This window comes from Chelon labrosus (assembly GCF_963514085.1).
Source record: "Chelon labrosus genome assembly, chromosome: 18".
NCBI classification, from domain to species: Eukaryota; Metazoa; Chordata; class Actinopteri; order Mugiliformes; family Mugilidae; genus Chelon; species Chelon labrosus.
The window spans coordinates 22,038,053-22,057,337 of NC_140351.1; the positions used below are offsets into that span (position 1 = coordinate 22,038,053).

The following is a 19,285-nucleotide window of genomic DNA, read 5'->3' on the forward strand; positions in this document are numbered from 1 at the left end:
CATAATAAGACTGTAACACATAATAATAAAAAAAAATTATAACAAACACATGATAAACTTGTTATGGTTATGAAACAGGGCAAGCTCATAAAAGCCTACCTGGGGCCTCTTGTTTGCTTTTAATATCTTATTCAGGTTCAGATACATGAGGACATATTGGTGAAATGATGGAATATTAAAAATACAAACAAAAAAGAAAGTCATTTTAGTGAGAAAAATTGTCTAAATTTGTACAGCACAGATTTTATTTATTTATTCATCTATGTACATTTGGAAGAGACTGACCCCTACACTTTAAACCACTGGAATAAAATAGCCAGATGTATATACAGTAATTAAAACTGTCTGCAACTGGATAAACTGCAGAATGTGTGGTATATTGTATATAGTAGGCTAAGTATGATACTTGTGCTATAATGTATTACTAGTCATAATCCAATGAAGCTACATGTTCTTTTTTTACATAGCCTACCTAAGTAGCCTGTACTCTGCCTATGTACTGTTCCTACAGACATATTTGTATGCAGGATTTTACTGATTATCAAAATAGATAAGAGTAAATGTTTAATTTCCTGCCTCTACCCGTGCGGACACTGAATTGAACATGAAGCAGTTAAAATGCTGTAAACACAGCAGCTCCGTGTTGTAGGTGTGGGAGTATCTATAAATCCTGGGCGGGGAAAGTCTGTCTCGTTTGACGTCAGGAGGGAAACTGTCGTCTCAGTTTGGCTGCAGAGCCTCAGAAACCCCTCCAAACCATTGCTCCAAACCGGGGCTGAAATAGAACGAAACCCCGCAGAGAAGACCCTGATCGACCCGGACACTCGGATCGAGCCTGTCTACATCAGCAGCTGCCGATGTTCTGGTGACTTCTGCGGCACACCGGGAGTCATGTAGCGGCGGGAAACACCGGATACGACCGTCGCCGCCAGCGCTAATACTTCCGCTGAGAAGCACCGGCGGGGGCGAAATCGTTTGAGTCGATACATTTAGCGCTGCTGGGAAACATCGGCATGTAGGAGGAGGCTGGTGTTCAGGTATGTTCAAGCTGGTTTGTTGTGTGTCTTTGGTGCTGGATTGACAGCAGTTCTTTGACAGGTATGGTTGTGTGGGTTTACTGTGTCGGTGGTTAACTGTCTGCAACGAAGCCAAAGACTAAACGGTATTATTGAGCAATAAAATGCCAGGAAGCACATGTATATCCTTTTATTGTACAGCCAAAACAAACACTAAAGTATTAGTGTAAGAAAAGTTGTCAATTGAACTGTTGAAATACGGCACACTAGAATACATATGTTACTCTAATAATTAGGTGCCAATTAAATCCACCTTTTCTTCATAATAACACACAGCAGCAGCAGCAGTTTTTGAAGCAGTTCTCTTTTTTTTTATACTTTCCACACATATCACAGGAAACACGCTTATTTTCATTTGAGAAGTTCAAAGCCATTTTCATGTGTGTAACTACTGAAGCCGCCGTTGTTGGTTAGCTTAGCTTAGCTTAGTTTAGCATAGCATATTATAAGAGAATCTTTTTTTTTGTTGGTTGCCTGGCAACCTCTTTGGGGGTGCAACAAGGTACCAGGAAGTTACTGCACCTGGCCAAGAAATACTCAGACACATCACCTCGGCTCCTATAAAACCATAAATGGTTGTTCATAAAAGTTTATAAGAATTTTTGAGGTTTATATGTTCTGATAAGGGAATTTTGTGACTTTTGGACAGAGCCGGGTTTGCTATTAACCTCTATTTCAACTAGTCATGCTAAGCTAAGCTAACAACCTCATGACCAACTTCACATCTGACAGACGGACGTGAAAGTGGTATTAATTTTCTCATTTCACACTTGGCAACACAACCAAATACGCATATTTCTACTCAGGGAACAGCAACTAGTGTTATTTTCATCCATGTTTGATGAGATGTCTTTTTCCCATTTGTTTGATGGTACAAATAGTGAAGCATCTATATAATGATGGTTCAAGTTATTTAGCTTCAATCGCTATCTTGATTGAAACATGTTTTACAAGTGTTTGGCTTATAAAAAGTGAGAAAACTGAAGAAAAGCACAGATTTTTCATAGTTTCCAAAAGCCCATGTTGATATTTTCAGACCTGATAATATCCAAAGAATGGTGTGAATCTCATGCTGTTATACTAGTGTTTACTATACAGTAAAATAAAGGAAAGAGGTAAATTATCAGATTTTATTTGACCCTTTAAAAATGTATCTTTTTTTCTTATTTCCTCCTACAAATGCACTCAAATGACATCAGCCATCTGGCATTAAATTTCAAAGATACAATTAACTTTTCCTCTCCAAAGCATTCTTACGTCCTGCAGCTGCTGCAAGTATTACACAGCTAATATAAAACTGCTGAGCATCACAGTCACATTATGTATCCTTGCAGCTGAATTAGTGTTTTTCTTTTTTTTTTCAGGGAGCAGATGTGCTATTTGGTGATACCACACATTCATTAATCAGTACATTTGACCCAAACTGCCCTTAACCGACCCAAGGTTGCCTTTAAGGAGTCATTACTTACTGTAGATGCTGGTGGCATTTCCTGACCTCAGTGCCCTTATTAAGATATTAGTTTAATCACCGGCTGACTAGTAACAGTAGCAGCGTGCCGTGCTTTGATTCATTGCTAATCAGAGGCTCATTCAGCCCACATCAACACCCCCCCCCCCCCCACACACACACGCAGAGGTTTAACTCAGTTGAAGGATTAATCCCACGTTGCGGTTCACAGGGGAATCATCAGTCTGTGGCTGAGGGCAACCTGTGATTGTTATAAATGCTGACACTGCCCTAACCTCGGCTTAAATCCGTCTGTGCTATATAAATACACCCACCCACTGTAAATCACCAAAACATGACAGATGTGTCACAGATGTGGGGGTAGGAGGTGGACTGGAAAGGGTCAAATGAACAGGGTATGCTTTGCAGTGGTGCGTGGTGGAAATCGGTTTGGAACCACTCCATCCACTCCAACACATGCAAATGGCCGGTAAGCTGCAGTATGCAAAAGTCATTTCAGCAAAGTGGGCTTTTAGAGGTATTTTTAGTTGTATCTTCTCGACTATAATATAGTTTGTCTTTGTGTATAGCTCAAACCCTCACAAAATGAAGTTAATGACTGTTCTAGTAAACTTGTATATTTAACACCTGCCAGGCTGCAGAGCTGTCTGTCATGAAGAAGCGACGCAATAAGGTGCTGGAGGAGGAGGAGACCTTGTGCTGCTGCGAGTACGTGAACAGAGACGGAGAGCGCAGCCATATAGGAGCCTGTTGCTGTGACTGTGAGGACCTGGATGATGCATGTGACAAGTGAGAGACATTCAACTGACATTGGGATTTCTGCTGGGATTATTGTCATAGTTACTTAATCTGTAGATATGTATTTTTTCAAATTATTCATTAATTGACAGTAAAACGAACAAAAGAACAAATGCCTGTCAAATTTGTGTCATAAAGCTGAGTCTGAAGTGGCATCTTTAAATTGCTTGTTGTATCCCACCCACAGTCAAAAACGAAGGAGTCACTTTAAAGAATGCAACTTCAAGTCCAGTTGCCTTATTTTAGCTTTCTTTGAGATATACCATGACATGTGTGACAGAGAACCTTCACAGAAATTGACAATGATACAAAACAAATAAAATCTTCTCATTTCAGAAGCTGGAACAAGTCAGTATTCGACAATTTGAACTGTTCATGCTGTGTTTCTAGCAGTGACAGTGTTGGTCTGTTTGTCGGATGGTCCATTGGTCCATTACGTTAAACCAGACAGAAATATGTCAACAATTATTTCATGGATTGCCATGAAATTATGCAACCAAAGCATGAATCATACCTATTTTTGTCTGGCTTTTCTGTAAAAAAAACAAACAAACAGATTTTAGAGCCAGATTTTTAGTTATAGAAATTAAATTATTGTTGTCCTAAGAAGTTGTAGATTCTGAAAACATTGCCTGCCTTTTCACAGCAGATATTGCAGGCATCGGTGTCACTGATAGCCAAGGCTCTAGTTGTAAAACATCTAAATGTAAAGTTGATGACACTCATTAATGTTTTTATTATAACAATTATAATGAAATGCAAGCTGTGAAATAGGTTTATATGGGTTCTTTAAAACATATGTAAGGTTTGTCACAACAAGAGTTGATAACTGAAAATAAAATGATTAAACCCTTCACCCCATCAGGTTTCTGAAGAGGGAGGCTCAGAAACCTGAATCCCTATCACAGGTGGCTGCAGTCGTCACAGACCGTATTCGTGTACCATGGCTGTGGGGTGGAGCCAGAAAACTGGAGCTGTCCATCATCCCTCCTCTAATTCTCCTTCCCGTCCTGTTGCACCTTGCTGCTTTCCACTTCCTGCTTGGCTTGGTGGTTCTGACAGCTCTGCCTGGCTTGGTGCTGTGGTACTACTATTTCACCCACCGCAAGAAGGGACAAACACTCTTCTTCCTTAGCCTCGCCATCTTCTCCTTGGGGTATATGTACTACTTGTTCATCACAGAGGTGTTCCCACGTGGGGATGTTGGACTGCATCAGCTGGTGGTGGTAAGTGTAGGGGTCGTCTTCACCCTGCTAGCTCTCTTTCACACCAAGAGGGAACCCGGCATCGTACGGCCGAACCAAGAGTCCGTCCACAGCACGGTGACGTACTACAGCCCCATGCCAGACAAAGACCCTTCCCTGGACTGGGGGAGGCAGGATGTGACTATGACGGTAGCCAACCGGACAGGGTCGTCGGAACAGGCGGAGCAGGCGGAGGGGGAGCTGAAGGAAAGTAGCCGAAGGAACTGGTGTCCGGCGTGCAGGGTGGTGCGCCCCCCAAGGGCGGGACATTGTCGGATCTGTGGTGTCTGCGTGCTGCGTCTCGACCACCACTGTGTCTGGTGGGTTCCATTAAAATGCCTCTCACTCGGCCTGTAGTCTGTTTCTTCCTCTGTGTGTCACATCTCTGTTGTCTTGTTTTCCACCTGCTTGTCTTTTATACACAGACGATGTCTTTCTCAGAACCGTCTGCTCAAACCAAATGATGTGTTTTTGTCGTGCTTGACCATATTTGTATGTTGTTTCAACATCATGGAGTCACATGATCACTGGCAGAAGTCAACATTTGTTCTTGCTACCGTCCACAGACACTGATGTGTGCGTTCCTGCATGTCTGTGTGTAGTGCAGTGTAACCCCTGGGTCTCAGTACAATGTTTTGTCTGCTTGTGTGTGTACTTGTGCGTATGTGCGTGCCCTCCTGTCCGTGCCGGCGGTAGGATAAACAGCTGCGTGGGCCAGGCCAATCACCGCAGTTTCCTGCTCACGCTCGTCCTCTTCCTGTTGACGTCCCTGTACGGCATCAGCCTGGTGCTGCAGAGTGTTTGCCCGCATCAGAACCTCCTCACCGCCTTATTCTACTGCCCGGGAGTCTATAACCAGTACAGGTACTAAGAACACACACATTCATAATTGGTACACACGCAGTATTATGGTGTTATTACATACAGAAGTTTAGGTAATAACATCTTTAGTTCATTTCAAAATTAAAGTAGGATGCTTCGATTTAAATTAGCATTTATTTTAGTCCTTCACAGCATATTGAAAGTTCTAAAGGCCAGAAACTGTTGAGGTTCTCACATAAGGAGTTTTAAATAGAAAAGAACAGATAAGAAAAAAATAATTCAGGTGAGTTATATTGTCACAGGCTAAAATCCCATCTTTGCCTCTAAGGAATAACAACCGGAGAGGCATATGACACCCTCTTATCTTAAGACCTTCTGTTCTAAGAAGGTAAAATCCCAAAAACAAACCTTGGAAAGGGAATGAAGGAAAAAAATAATTACAGAAATCTCTTGTACATCAGGTCTGAAACCAAGCAAGTGCTTCAGACGGATATCATCATTGTTTATCCCACACAGTACGTGGCTTGGTCAGTGTTATTTAATAACCAGATTCATGACCCCTTTGTCTATTTTTCAATGTTAATGTCAGTGGATATATTGTCACCAAATACACACATTCACTTTACTGCTGAATCAAATAATTACATTGTACTATGGATACCTCTATCTTTATGCCTAAACTGAAACAAGTGTCAGCTGGTTAGCTTGTATTGGCTCAAGGTCTGTAAAATAAGCGTATTTAAAACCACAAATAGCAATTTTTACACCTTGGGTTATGTGCATATTAAACTAATGAGGAAAAATATGCTAACTAATTGGCTTTAGGGGCATTGATAATTAGATTTTATCACTTGCAGACAGAGCTGGCTGGTTGCTGGCGCTAGCTTACTGTAGAGAGTGGTATTATTAATCTTTCCATGTCTAGGTAAGAGAACAAACATTTTCCAATACACCAAACTATTCTCTTTTATAATTATTGACACTATTGGCAAAAACTGAGACATTCCGAGAGTCAAGTTTCCTTCCTTTTGTTGTAGAAATATCTAGAAAAACTGCTGCAAAACTGCAACTGGTTTCTTGCCTACTCAGTACTTCAGGAAGCAATTAATATGAGTCAGTATCTGTATTTAGAATGCATTATTAGTCAGAGAAAGTAAGGATCCGCTATAATTTATTCCCAAGCTTCTGGTAAAAATGCACAGAGACGAGCTCAGTACTTGCATGTCTAATTGTCTAATTTCTAAGATAGAGTCCATGGAAACAGGAAATGGTTGATAGGCTTTTAGCACCAATCAAGAGCAAAATTGCTTTCCTTAAATATCTCCTTGTGGGGCATTTTGACATTTTTCCAAGAACCGAGTGACGTGTTCCAATGAGGTTCTTGCACACTGGACACAAAGCCTCTTGAATCAGTTTCAAGAGTACCTTAAAGGGCTGCCTATAAAGCCTTTGGAGAAAAACTCAGTGTGTCTGCTCAGAGCAATTAAAGAGAAGTAGTTGATATGATGTGTAGGCATTGCACACTCAAAATCTTAAAAGGTTATTTCAGAATATTAGTGGATAGATCACAGTTGAAGAGGTTACACAGAGTACTTTGTGTTTAAAAATCACCTTTTCTATTTACACTCAATTATTTCTTGCTGAAATAATGTGTATTGTGCCACCACTGCCAAAAACAAGCAAACAAGATCCTTACTGAAAAATTTGTGACAGTGTAATCACGGTTTTCATTTTTTCCTCATGTCTGTGTTCCAGCACTGCACTTTGTTTCACCTGTGCGTGGTACAGCAGTATCGTGACCGGTGGGCTGCTCCACCTCCTACTTGTACAGGTCATCAACGTGAGCTACAATGTCACCGAGCGTGAAGCACGCATCGCCCTGCGAGAGAAAACTGCCCGGAGAGCATACTGGGGACTCGTCGTGGACACCGGCGTCTACTCTCGAGGCTTCCGTGGCAACTGGTCTGAGTTCATGACCATGGGAGACAAAGTGAATCCCCCGTCTCCTGCAGACCTCGTGTAAGGGACCGTTACACAGCCCTGTAGACTGTGGGGACTTATGACTACTCCTGTTCTGTTCCTGTCCACTGGATGGCAGCATGACACTGAGAGCTGTCAGGGTTGTTCAGCTATGCTCTAAGGTGCAACTGTGGAGTTGCAGGGACTTTGACTCTTAGCAATAACAACTGCAGACTCCAATAAGATACATTCACTGCCATGGCGTCTCTTCTATGCAGCTGAATCTGCTCTGTCACACATTTCCCTCACACTGGATGTCTTCCTGTGATTTGAACACTGCCCTTATGTCTCCTCTTCATCCTAGTGCCTTGGTGGAACATGGCAAAAAACAAGAGTGAGCTGACAATAATGCCCAGTCCGCTGATTGGGACATTTCCACATGAGCACAGCATCAACTGCAAGACGACTCATCTGGATACACAGACACACCTGTCTAAGGATGGTCTGTTACTTCCTTCACCCTCTACAAACACTGTCTTCACTTGAACTTATTTGGCCTTGTCAAAGGCATTCAGGATATTTCTCGCAGATAAAAGAAATGTCTCTGTACAGTCAGGTTAATTTAAGTTCCACAGAAATTAATTGCATAGTTATGAATATATTAATAGTTTGACTCTTTTAAGCAGTTTCAAACAGACCTTCAAATGAAACTGAAGATATGAAAAGAGCAAATGAATCCATACAAATTAACATCGGCTAGACAAATTAGTTTTTCACCGCTTTCCACTATCGCTGCTTTTCAGTCCTCAGTGGGATTTAAAACTTTTTCTGTTTGCTAATAATTGTACGGGTCCAATTGTGTGTGGGTTTGTAAAAACTATTTATTTTATTAAATTAATGTGATAAACATGTATTTACTATTTGTTTGCATATGCACGTGTCCTCTACCAAGTGATGCTGACATGTTTGCGTGTCCCCTGTATGGGAATGCAATTTGTCACCTCCACTGACGGCCTCTCCCAGAGGCTTTACAGTGGAACGGAGCAGAAATCAGGCAGAACCTCAGCCACTCTCCGGCCCAGCTTCCCCCGCCGCTCATCCCTCAGTCTTTCCTTGCGCAGCAGACATGGAAGCTGCCTCCAGGCCAGGAAACATCGCTGCAGCACCCGTCTGAAATGCAGGCAGATGGAGGGACAGACGGAAACGGAGCAAATGACAAACTGGATCAACGGGACCTGTAGGTTGACAACGATTAATAAGTTTTCACATGTTACTTGGGGCGTGTTGGCAGTGGCAGCTGGGCAGCTGCTGGGAATTCACCTGCAACCTGGGGTCATTTAGAAGCCCTCACCTGACAAGCTGATGTTCATAAACATTTTCATTATGGGGCAATGACAGCGAAATCACTAAATTAGATCAGTGCTACAGGAATAATTTTGTCCATCCTGAGATAAAGGAGACGTCGTAATGTTTAATTAACCTTATCGAGGCAGAATGTAACAGAAAACGAAGGCTGTGGAATAACTTGATTGCAAATTAGCAATTAATCAGATTCTTTAGCTTGTCAGTCTGTATTTTGACAGCTCTCTGAGAAACTGCTACAGCATTTTGTTCAGACGTTCATATACAGTAATCCCCAGAGGATGAATCACACTGACTTATTGACTAGTCCTCTAGCAAGGAGGCTGATATTTGTAGTTTTGAGAGACGTGTTTTTATTGATCCTCTGGCGTCATTGTCAAGTAAAATTTCAGTCCCATAATAACATTTCTGACAATTGGCGTGCACGACTTACAACATCAACCTTTAAAAATTTTTAGCATCCCAACCTTCGAAACTAAGGCAGCTGGCATGGTGGACGTGGCGAATACCAGAACACTTGCAACCGTGGCCCCGTGCATGAGCAATATATCACAATTACTCTGGAAATGTATTGACCGGGAGGTATCTAAAAAGGCTATTATTACAGAAATCCAGTCAGGCTAGAAACCCAATGCTACCAAACAAAACGCAACTAACTCCATTAATCATAATACGAAGAGACATTTGCGGCCAGCTGCTGCTATGAGGGACGACATTGGAGTCAAGGAGATGACGGTGTAATTTTCAATCCAATTCACGCAATTTGGGAGCTGTGGTGGATAACACACAAAAAGATGCACCGAGGCTCTTGCATTTCAAATTGGTAAATGTCCCGACGACTTCTCATGCGGGGCATGTTCCAGTCTAAAATGTGTCATTATCTGCATCTGCTTATTCGTGACTACCAAAGACTTTAACACTAAATGAATGTTTCTTTCTTAAAGGCCATTTCTTCTCATACTTCAAAGCTGCTCTTATTTTGCCTTTCAACTTGTAATTAAAGTTTTGACACCCTGTTTAATTTAATATAACCCACCCTGTGTGTTTGGTTATGTTACTGCAGCATCCATACAGTGAACATATGGCAAAGTCAGTGGTGGCAGACCTGTTATTGTGCTCCTGAGCCAGCTCCTGACGGTCCCACTCCACCAGCCTCTCCTGGGTCACATGGTCCAGCAGGGCCAGCAGAAACCTCCTCAGAGTGTGTCGGCGATGGAAACGCTCGGCTCGCTCCTCCTGAATTATCCTCGCGTCTTTCAGCTGAAACAAACGACTGTTCACTTAGAAAGTGGGAAAATTTGTCATTGGCAAGTAGGATTCGAAATGATCGATTTATCTCATTCTAAAGGCTGGAAAATGCTGCTAATTGACATTCAAACCATTTTTTTGGGTTTTAGTTGTAAGGATGGAAGAGAATAAGAATAAAATGGTTAAAACTTTTCTCTTCACACCTTAAAACATAATTGACTACATAACGGCACCTAGATGACATAACTGACTACACATGAAAACATAATTGTAAGAGGGATTAGGAAAAAGTGTAAATCAGCTAAGTCGTGATGGAGTAATTGTGTGTGCTGGTGTATACGCACTCTTTTCCAGCAGCTTAAGCTCCTCCGAAGCAGAAAGTGATGGTACAGTTGGTCAGCACAGGCCTCCTTCTCAGACAGGGAGTCTCTTGCTGATTGCTGCCAGCCCAGTGTGCACCGCCTCAGGAGAAAGAGATTGCGATGACTCTCAGCCAGCTGGCGGGGATTGAAAAAGAAGCGCCAATGCGCGCTGATGAACGCGTCCAAACTCAATCATATGTGCCAGGTAGAAACAATGGAGTGTATGAAATGATGAAGCGGCTGCCTTCGACTGCACCTCACCGCTAACAAAGAGATTTCATGTCTTAGCGTGAAGCGTGCGTGCACAAGGCTTTCTGGATTCCTTCGTGAAGCTGCGCTAAAACGGGAAACACTCTGAAGATGAGTGGATGATAGTGTCAAGAGAAAGCAGCTAGGGAGTTGAGCCACATGGTTTTGTTTGGACGTTTTCCCTCTGCCTTGCTTGAGAGTCTTTATGCGGGCATGTCCAACAGTATCAGTGCGACGTTGCATGGTGGGTAGAAGCTTTGCCTTTGGCTTGGGGAGTTTTCATTTTGCTGCCTGGTGAGCATTTTTATGAGAACATTTTGCCCACAACTATCAGTCTGTTAAAGGTGTTAAGAGTGGGTTGCCCGTGGATACACAGCGTGTGGTTTGTGGTGGTCTGTATTAACAATAATTAACTTTATATAGCGCTTCTGAAAGCATTTCACAGCCAGTTTAACTGTAGTACCAGCTGAGTGATATCGATAAAATGAAACTACGGTCAAAGAAAAATCCCGGTAAGAAATGAATGCATAAATATTTTATGGGAAAGTCAAAACACATCAATAAAAGATTAGCCAAAGCATAATCTAGGTATAATTCTTTGTATGAAGGAAAAATACAGTCATCTTGGGAGGAGAAATCTGGGAAGTTCATAACCACATATAAGCCGGTGAGCCATAGAAAAACCTCGGGCCATGAGATTTGAATTAAAAAAAGGCTCTGACAGAGTGAAGTTTGACAGCATGTTGTCTTGCATGACGGCAAGATAGCAGACGGATTTAGTGTTGTCTACAGCCAGGCAGGCCTTCCATTATTCAAATCCACACACTTGGACTTTTTGAGCCACGTTTACCCTCGGAGGTCAGAATTTTTTCCCTTTTGCTTATGATAATTGGGTGATAATGGAGAGCCTGAAGCGCACCTTGCATAGCTTTCTGTTCCAATAAGATTTTTTAGCACGCTCTCCACAGCCAGCGTCAAGAGGCCAGGCTCGTTCTCTTTTGTGTTGCTGTAAGCAGAAACGGACGGGGCAGGTGACTTACCTCCATGCTGGCTTTTCTGAGCTGAATGAAGCGTTTCCATGGTGCCAGGCCTCGCCGTAGCAACAAGGTTCTGTGATAGTGTTGACGGGCCAGTTTGAGGAGCTCCTGTTGCCTCTTTAGCTGCATCTGTTTTTCCTCTTCCCTCTGCAGAAAGTGACGTTGTCACATCAGTCTGGTGCGTGTCTCAGGAGAGGGCTGCTGATTATAGTATTCTGACTCATGTCTTTCAGCGTCCCTGTCCATAAAATATGGAATGCATACCTCTCTTTCTTGTCTTTTCTCCTCCCTCCGTTTTTCTGCCGCTTTCCGTTTCTCCTCCTCCTCCTCTCTCTGTCTTTGCTCCTCCGCGGCTTTCATCTCAGCCTGAAAGTTGTTCATCAAAGTTATGCGTTTCGTGTATTTTAAAACATCACTGCCATGAACTACAGTTCCTCCAGGAAACGACTGAACGAGTCTCACCAGCTTTTCCTCGTCTTTCTTTCTCTTGAGTTCCTCGATTTCCTTCCGTCGCTCCGCGCGCTGTTGTGCACGGGCCTCCATGGCTTTGGGGAGAGAGAGAAAGGATTTCTTTTGGCCTCAGGAGTGGATATGGGCTTTCTTGTCTATGTCACTTCATATTCAGAACACGTAGCAGGATGTGAAAACACGAATGCATGTTTTTGAGGCCTATACACCTTAGCCATTTACATGCACAAAAGTAATCTCTCTATACGTGTGACTTAGTGTCATTTAATTTCCTTGACAAAAGAGCAACAGCACATGTTTGGAATATAACATGTACCTTGTGTGCATGCTTATTCAGTATGTATGTGTCAGTCTGTGTGTGTCCTCTGCCGGTGAGCTTGCAGACATGCAGACTGACCTGTGATGATTGGATGGGGGCACGTCTGGCTCGTGACAGTTTTCCTCGAAGGTGCGTGCTGACTGTCAGGTTCTCCCGCAACTCTCTGTGCCCTGCAACGGTAACGATCACAGCCAGATGCACAGAAACAAAGGCTTGTCATAACTCAGTCTGTACATCATCCTGATAACTTCCCTGGCAAATTTAATTCAGAGAGGTACTGAGTAAGAGCCGGGCCGCCCCTAAACCCGAAAATGAATTCCAGTAAGGTGTTGATGTTTTGGCTTTTGCTGAAAACTTTCAAGGTTGTATCCTCTGAAAGTTTAATATGATCAGTAGCCACTTAAAAATTGTATTATCTAAACCACGGAACCATAGAAAGTACAAACTTTTGCACAATCTCCTCTTTAAAACCCTTCTGTCATTGATCGGTTTCTTTGACTCTGCTCTTGTATTTTATTTGTTAAAAAACGCTATTAACAGATAATGGCTTTTATTCCAGTTCACGTTGGTGCAGCTCATAAAAACAGTATTCGTATCATACAAGACATAAAAAATATAGGTTCCAACCCAATATTTAGTCACCGAGGCAAAACTTGCCAACTTGTTATTCCCCTATTCTCTGTTGTAGGAAGAAGTGAGTAAACCTATGTGATTATTCATCACCTTGAGAGGGTTAATGGCATATCTGGGGCATGGGGAGCTACGGGAGAAGTCTTTTCAATCAAAAAGGGCTGAATATGAATCCAGGCTACACAGCATGTACAAGAGTATACTCACATACTGTATATACAGCACATAAATAATACTGGAGAGCAGTAAAAGACTTAAAATCCCCATCTCCTGTTAATATTCCTGCACCAACACACTGACCAACCTTTGGTGACCAGGTTTAATTTTGTTTTGTTTGACATGGACTATTGCAATTTTGACTAGAACACAGTAAAGAGTCATCACCCTCTGGTCTCAGCTTGTATGATATTGTACTGAAACTAAACAGTAAGCTGGTTTTGTTAGTTTAGTTGCCATGTGGGCTGGCATCTGTTGTTCTCCAGCATGCAAATCTGTCTTGTTTGACCTCTGACCTTGCGGGAAGCGCGGCAGGACTTTCACATATTCACATTTACAAATGCAGACCTAATGGATCAATGTATCGGCAATTAGCATTTGTAACTAAAGATGACTCACTGAGCTTTAGCTGCTCGGCTATCAAAGAGTGACAAACTCGTCATCCTGATGCTTAATCAACATGTAAAAGGTTTGCTACCCTTCATTAATGACTTACTAACATTTATATCAGCAGGCATGGTGGCTTGACAGTGGAGGCATTTATTAATAATCTGACTCATGGCTCACCCGTCAGTTATTTTTCCACAAAAAGAGCAGATGCTCTATAGCTTAATCACAACTTTCAAGCCCTCCATAAAGACTGCCTCAGGAGAGAGATGCACCCTCAAAATTGCTTTGAATATAGAGATGGCTGTGTGGTGACACAGATTTTTAAATGTTTTGCTTTGAATACGATACGCCCTCATGCAGAGCTTACATTTTTGTGATATGCTGCGGGCGTACCTCTGCTCCCTGGGGTCCAAATTGTGGCTGCTCTTTGGTCTCGAGCCTCTTAACACTGATAGCTGGGTAAGCTGTGCGGTTTTCTCCATTTCCAGCTCCAGGCCCATCATGTTCTGCTTTTCCCTCAGCCGGGAAATTTGCTCTTGCTGCTCTTTCAGCAGCTTCCTCTGCTGTGTGATGATCTCCTGCTGGACCGCGTGTCTGTTTTCCAACCTGCTGCCTGGCGACGCTGTGGTTTTTGAACGGACGCCCTCTGCTCTCTGCCGTGCCTCTTGGAGCTCAGCAGGAGTGGGTGCTGCATGGCGTCGTGTCACCTGCCATGGCTCGGAGGGCTGGGCCTTATTAACCACAGGGGTCTTAATCTGATGTACCACAGAGGCTTCAGGGGCTAAAGTGCTTGCCCTCTTGTGATCTTCCTACAGAGTATAAATGAGAACAGAGAACATAGGATTATACATGGCAGCATCAAACCAGAGCTTTGCAAAGAGCTCAAGGCTGCAAATTAGATGCAGTTTCTCTGTGTATCACAGGGCAATTTTGGCCCACTCCAGGAATCCTAATACATAAGCAGAAGAGGTCTTTTAGCAAGTATGACCTCTTAATTGACCCCACCACCATGAACTCCTGCAAACTCCACTCTTCATCTCCTGCTCTGTTTCGTCTGTCCCTCAAGCCCTGTTCCATTATCCTACACGTCTTTTCTCTCTCTGGCATCCTCTCCATCTGCTCTGTGCCGTCCCGTTCATGTTTCCCACTCTCTCTCTCCAGGGTGGTGAATATTTCAGCAGGAAAAGTTTTTCGCCCTGCGCTGCCGAGAAAGGTTCAAGTGATCTCATGGCAATGGCAAGAGTTGGAAGAGAACAGTTTTCATTGAGTTCCCAACGTTATTTATTGCTCCACTAATTAGGCCTACCGCATTGCTTGCCAAGGGAAAAGCTGATGTTTTATATTCGAGTCAGTTATAAAAAAGGGATTTGTCGGATTTTTTTTTTCAGCGGGAGGCACTAATGAAGAGGGTGAATTGTTGCTGATAGGAAGATTTGTGAGTGCACCCCTCACCTTCCCTGTGGTCTCGGGTTGGCTCGGCGCCTCCGGTGGGGCCATTATTAGCTGATAAGCCGGGGTTTCTCTGGCCTTGACTTTGCCTGTTGATGCAGCACTGATTAAGGCAGCCATCTTGCGCCTGGTTTCCTGCTGCTGGGCCAAAATATCCCGTTGTTCCCTCTCCATCCGACACCATAGCTGCCACTCATTCAGACATCGCCGTAGCAACCGCCTTCGGTCACTTTCTGCAGCCAGCTGGCATTGTCTGGAGGAGGTAACAGATGTGATCACATTTTTTGCCAACAATTACTGCTTGGTCAGGGTACCCTGGAATTAAATATTTGTCAATCAGTGTGTGGCCCGTAGAGAATCTCTTAATTAACACTGTAGTTTGGAATATTTGTAGTGTTTTATATTCTGAGACCTTAAGAGGACATTATTCTTTCTGGTTCTTGCCTGTTTTCAGTTCGCAGCTCCTCTTCTGTTCTTGTCACCTCACGCTGCTTTTGTTCTGCCCACACCACAGCTCTCCATGCTCGCCATGCTCTGAGCTGCTTCTTCCAGTCACAGAGGGCCTTGGCCTTGCCCATACGTAGCCTTCGGTCCAACACCACTGAATACCACGCAGAGAAATGACTCTGCAGGCACTACGACGTGCACAGAAATCCATGTAAACGCAAATAAGTTCAAGAATTTCCATACATACACATACAGCACAGATACAAACCTTGAGGTTGCTCATGTGAACCTTTGCTTGAATCTTCTGTTCTTGATATAATCGCTCAGCGGCCTGCTGCTGATGCTGCTGCTTTACGGGAGGCGTTGGTGGCGACTGGAGTCTTCCTCCTTTTTGCACTCCTGCTTCTGCTCTTTCCCTGTAAAATACATTACTTCCCTAAGAAGAACTGCAGATATTCTTTGTGTCTTTGGATCTTTTCTGTTGCAAACCGTAGGTTATTTTTCTAGTAATAAACTAATAATGTCATCCAAACATAACAACCTAACATGGTAAACATTACATTATACCTGCTAAACATCAGTATGCTAGACCTTTCATTGTGCGCATGTTAGCATGCTGACATTAGCGGTTAGCTCAAATCTCTCACTGCATCTTTTTAAGTCTTTTGCCTTAGTCCACTGTGTCCAGGTTCTACCATCATGTGATTTTAATTCCATGTGGTGACCATGGTTGACTTCTTTCCATAAGCGATGCTCAGGTTCAAAGTTACCATATGACACATTTACAATGGCAAAGAGAGGCCATAGTGAATAAACACAGGGTGGGAGATGATTACATGAATGCAGCCTCATCGTGCTGGCCTCTTATGTACCCTCAACAGGGGCTCTTCAACAGTTATTTGGGTCAGAGAGATATGGCTCATCACAGGCTTACTTGTCAATAGGTTACCATTAATCCATTCAGTCCACTAAAGGGAGGTGAAGCAGGCCAGTTCACAAACAATGTGCTCAGATAAGAGATCCTGAGTAATTTTAGATGTGGTAGATTGTTGTAATCACTCCAGCACAGGCCAGCGGTTGCTGTGAGTACCATACCTCTGTCGAACCAGCTGTTCCAGGTCTCTCCTCCCCTCTATCTGGCGTCGCAGTCTCACCATCTCCTGCTGCACCATCTCCTCCTGCCTACGTTCCTCCTGCTTCCTCCTCATCTCCTCCTCTCGCTCCCTCTTCTTTGCTTCCTCTCTGGCGCCCCGCTGAGCCTCCCTCTCTCTCTGCTGTCTCCGTCTCTCAGCCTCCCGCCGGGCCCTGTTCTCTCGCACCTTCAGTGGAAATCAGTAGCAATTAGTGTAATTGAGAACAGAACTTGGGTGCCCATCGTTCCAGTTGATTCGCTCGGCTCCACTCGCGGTGACAGTTTTCCAACTCACAACATTCAGGTCTCTTATGCAACCTGAAGAATTTGCCGTGCGTTTTGGTCAAATACCTGCTGGTGTCGCGCTTCCATGGTGATGCTCGGGTCTCTGTACTTGGTCCTTGTTTGTCGACCGTCAAGGGCCAGTTCCTCCATCATCCCAGAGTCCAGCACTTCTTGCTCCATTAGGTCTTGTAGGAAGCTGTTAACAGCAGAGTGCTCTTCCTCCTCAGCCAGGCAGTTATAAAGATCTGAAAATGTTTGCAAAAAAGAGAAGGATTAATAATAATTGAGATATTTTAAAGGACTGTACAATTGTATACATTTCATCCCATTAACCCACTCACATTAGCCCTGGAATATATATTATTTTTTTGCAATACATACAATTAAAATTTGTATTGATTTCCCTCTGTCTTGACAGCCACTGGTTTCAGTTCATTTGACCATGGCAGAAACATTGATGTACTCTTTGTTAGATAGGTAATCAATTGCAGCAAACATGTGTAGTATGTATCTTGAACTGTATATGGATTGATTTGGACACCTTGAAACTCAAGAGTCAGTCACTGTGAAGGCTTCAAAGGGGTAATGAACCACCTGGTTGATGAGCATTTATGATGCCAGCCACCTCCATCCAGTAAACTGAATATTGATCAAAACCATTTATGTAAAATGAAAGCATCTTGATTCCCATTATGCCTGACAAAGTCCAATGTGAACAAATCTCAACTCAAATAAGGAGCTTCAAGTTCCAAAAGGTAACAGCTGTTGTACCATCAAAGGTGTTGTAGCTTATAGCAGTAGGCTGAGCAGTAGCCAGTGCAGCTGGGTTTATCCGCTCTGGAGAATACTTTAGGTCATCGTCCTCCATCTCCAACTCCATCCTCAGCTTGGTGCCCAGCCAATCACCTAGAAGGGCCTGAGCTGCAAAAAGCCACAACCCACAGATGATTATCAGGCCTACTGCTGCACCTACTCAATGCCATCACACACAGTAGGTACAGGTCGTTTTTTTTTTTTTTTGTTGTTGTTGTTGTATGGACTAGCCTACCTTCACTGTAGGCATCGTCATGATCTCTTAACTGTTCAGAGCTTTGCAAAGGTACGGCGGGTCTGCTGGTTCCTGAATGGGGTTTTTTGTGGGGGATGACTTCAGACACAGCAAACTCAGAGGCCATCTCCACTCGCTGAGGATAACAAAAAAAAAAAAGGATGCAACTAAGGATGTAACTAATCATTTCAAAAGACAATGCTACAAAAACATTGACATATTGTTGAACAAACACAAGTTCTTCTCACCTTCCGCCACTGATCGATGTCGGAATTCTTCGCATGCATCTGTTATTGGGAGAAAAATGACTTCAAGTGTAAGCTGTTTGTAAGAAACACCAAAGGGGTCACAGGAATGCTGGTCTCATCGTCACCTTTGTCTGCTAGAAAATGCCAACACAAGCTCAGACACCTTGAGCTGCAGACGCAGTGTGCAAATTGTGGGCTGAGCCAAAGGCATGATGTCTGCGGATTATTTCACAGGAAAGCTTTGCCATTGCCTTAAATCAGCAGATTACCTCAAAATCATTTCCCAGGCGTCAGAAAGTCTGCGATTTCCTAACGGCAATTCAGCTATCTCCGTCTCAGGCTGTAAGCATGTGAGTATCTGGGAAAAGTCTGTATGACATTACCAAACCCTGACATGGGTCTGTACATACAGTAGCATTATCACACATGTGCTCTTCCTTCATTCATAGAGTTTTACAATTACCCTTTGCCTCTCTGGGAGATTTAATAATGCTGGGGAAAGGTCTGAAAAATATTTCATATTTCCAATTAAGATATGGGAAGTGTTGAAGGGTGCACCTTGAATTTATTATCTAGAACACGCAGCCCCAGTTTCATTCCCTTTCCCAGCAGTGAAATCTGAATCAGCCATTACAGATGCAGCAGACCTCTCAGTTTAACATTAATCCAGACGTACCGTTTCTGCTGACCCGAGCCTTCTCCACCTAAACAGGTGAGGATTGTGACCTGGGAATGTCATCATCATTTGTTTGACTGCTATATACTACTACAGCATAGTCCCAACCGTCATTTTGGTGTCGCTCTTCCTTTACTTTAAAAACATACGCGACGCATTACAGTAAACTCTTAAATTCTCGTCGTAAAAACGTGTTTAAAAGTCACTACAAAGAGACCTCGCACAGTGCAGTTGATGAACACATAACTGCCCGCGATTTGGTTCACATAGGATTCTGGGTAATGGAGTAAAACAGATATCTTTCTTGGCTAATTGTCGCACAAATGAATACTTTCGGAACTACGTGTCCCAG

General features: G+C 43.2%; 2 protein-coding genes across 4 annotated transcripts; one reads left to right on the forward strand and one right to left on the reverse strand.

The window, feature by feature from the left end:
- The first annotated feature begins 265 nt into the window (after nt 1-265).
- On the forward strand, nt 266-8,334 carry zdhhc23b (zDHHC palmitoyltransferase 23b). 3 transcript variants are annotated; one of them, XM_084566479.1, is made up of 6 exons: nt 266-1,037; nt 3,179-3,333; nt 4,208-4,906; nt 5,283-5,450; nt 7,164-7,427; nt 7,732-8,332. In XM_084566479.1, exons 2-6 carry the CDS (start codon nt 3,197-3,199, stop codon nt 7,763-7,765), a joined length of 1,302 nt encoding a protein of 433 aa, XP_084422605.1. In that variant the 5' UTR covers nt 266-1,037; nt 3,179-3,196; the 3' UTR covers nt 7,766-8,332. The 3 variants fall into 3 exon arrangements, with proteins under 3 accessions (XP_084422605.1, XP_084422607.1, XP_084422606.1); XM_084566480.1 differs by having other exon boundaries at nt 1,031-1,037; nt 3,186-3,333; nt 7,732-8,334; XM_084566481.1 differs by having other exon boundaries at nt 7,164-8,326.
- A 41-nt stretch (nt 8,335-8,375) lies between these two features.
- Nucleotides 8,376-19,237, reverse strand: ccdc191 (coiled-coil domain containing 191). The gene is made up of 17 exons (XM_084566490.1): nt 18,934-19,237; nt 18,258-18,296; nt 18,010-18,145; nt 17,733-17,882; nt 17,028-17,206; nt 16,640-16,863; nt 15,813-15,960; nt 15,542-15,732; nt 15,101-15,350; nt 14,042-14,457; nt 12,491-12,582; nt 12,088-12,170; nt 11,890-11,991; nt 11,629-11,772; nt 10,322-10,474; nt 9,835-9,989; nt 8,376-8,537 (listed from the first exon to the last, which is right to left on the reverse strand). The coding sequence occupies exons 1-17, from the start codon at nt 19,000-19,002 to the stop codon at nt 8,396-8,398; spliced, it is 2,673 nt and encodes an 890-aa protein (XP_084422616.1). The 5' UTR covers nt 19,003-19,237; the 3' UTR covers nt 8,376-8,395.
- Between the last annotated feature and the right edge of the window lie 48 nt (nt 19,238-19,285).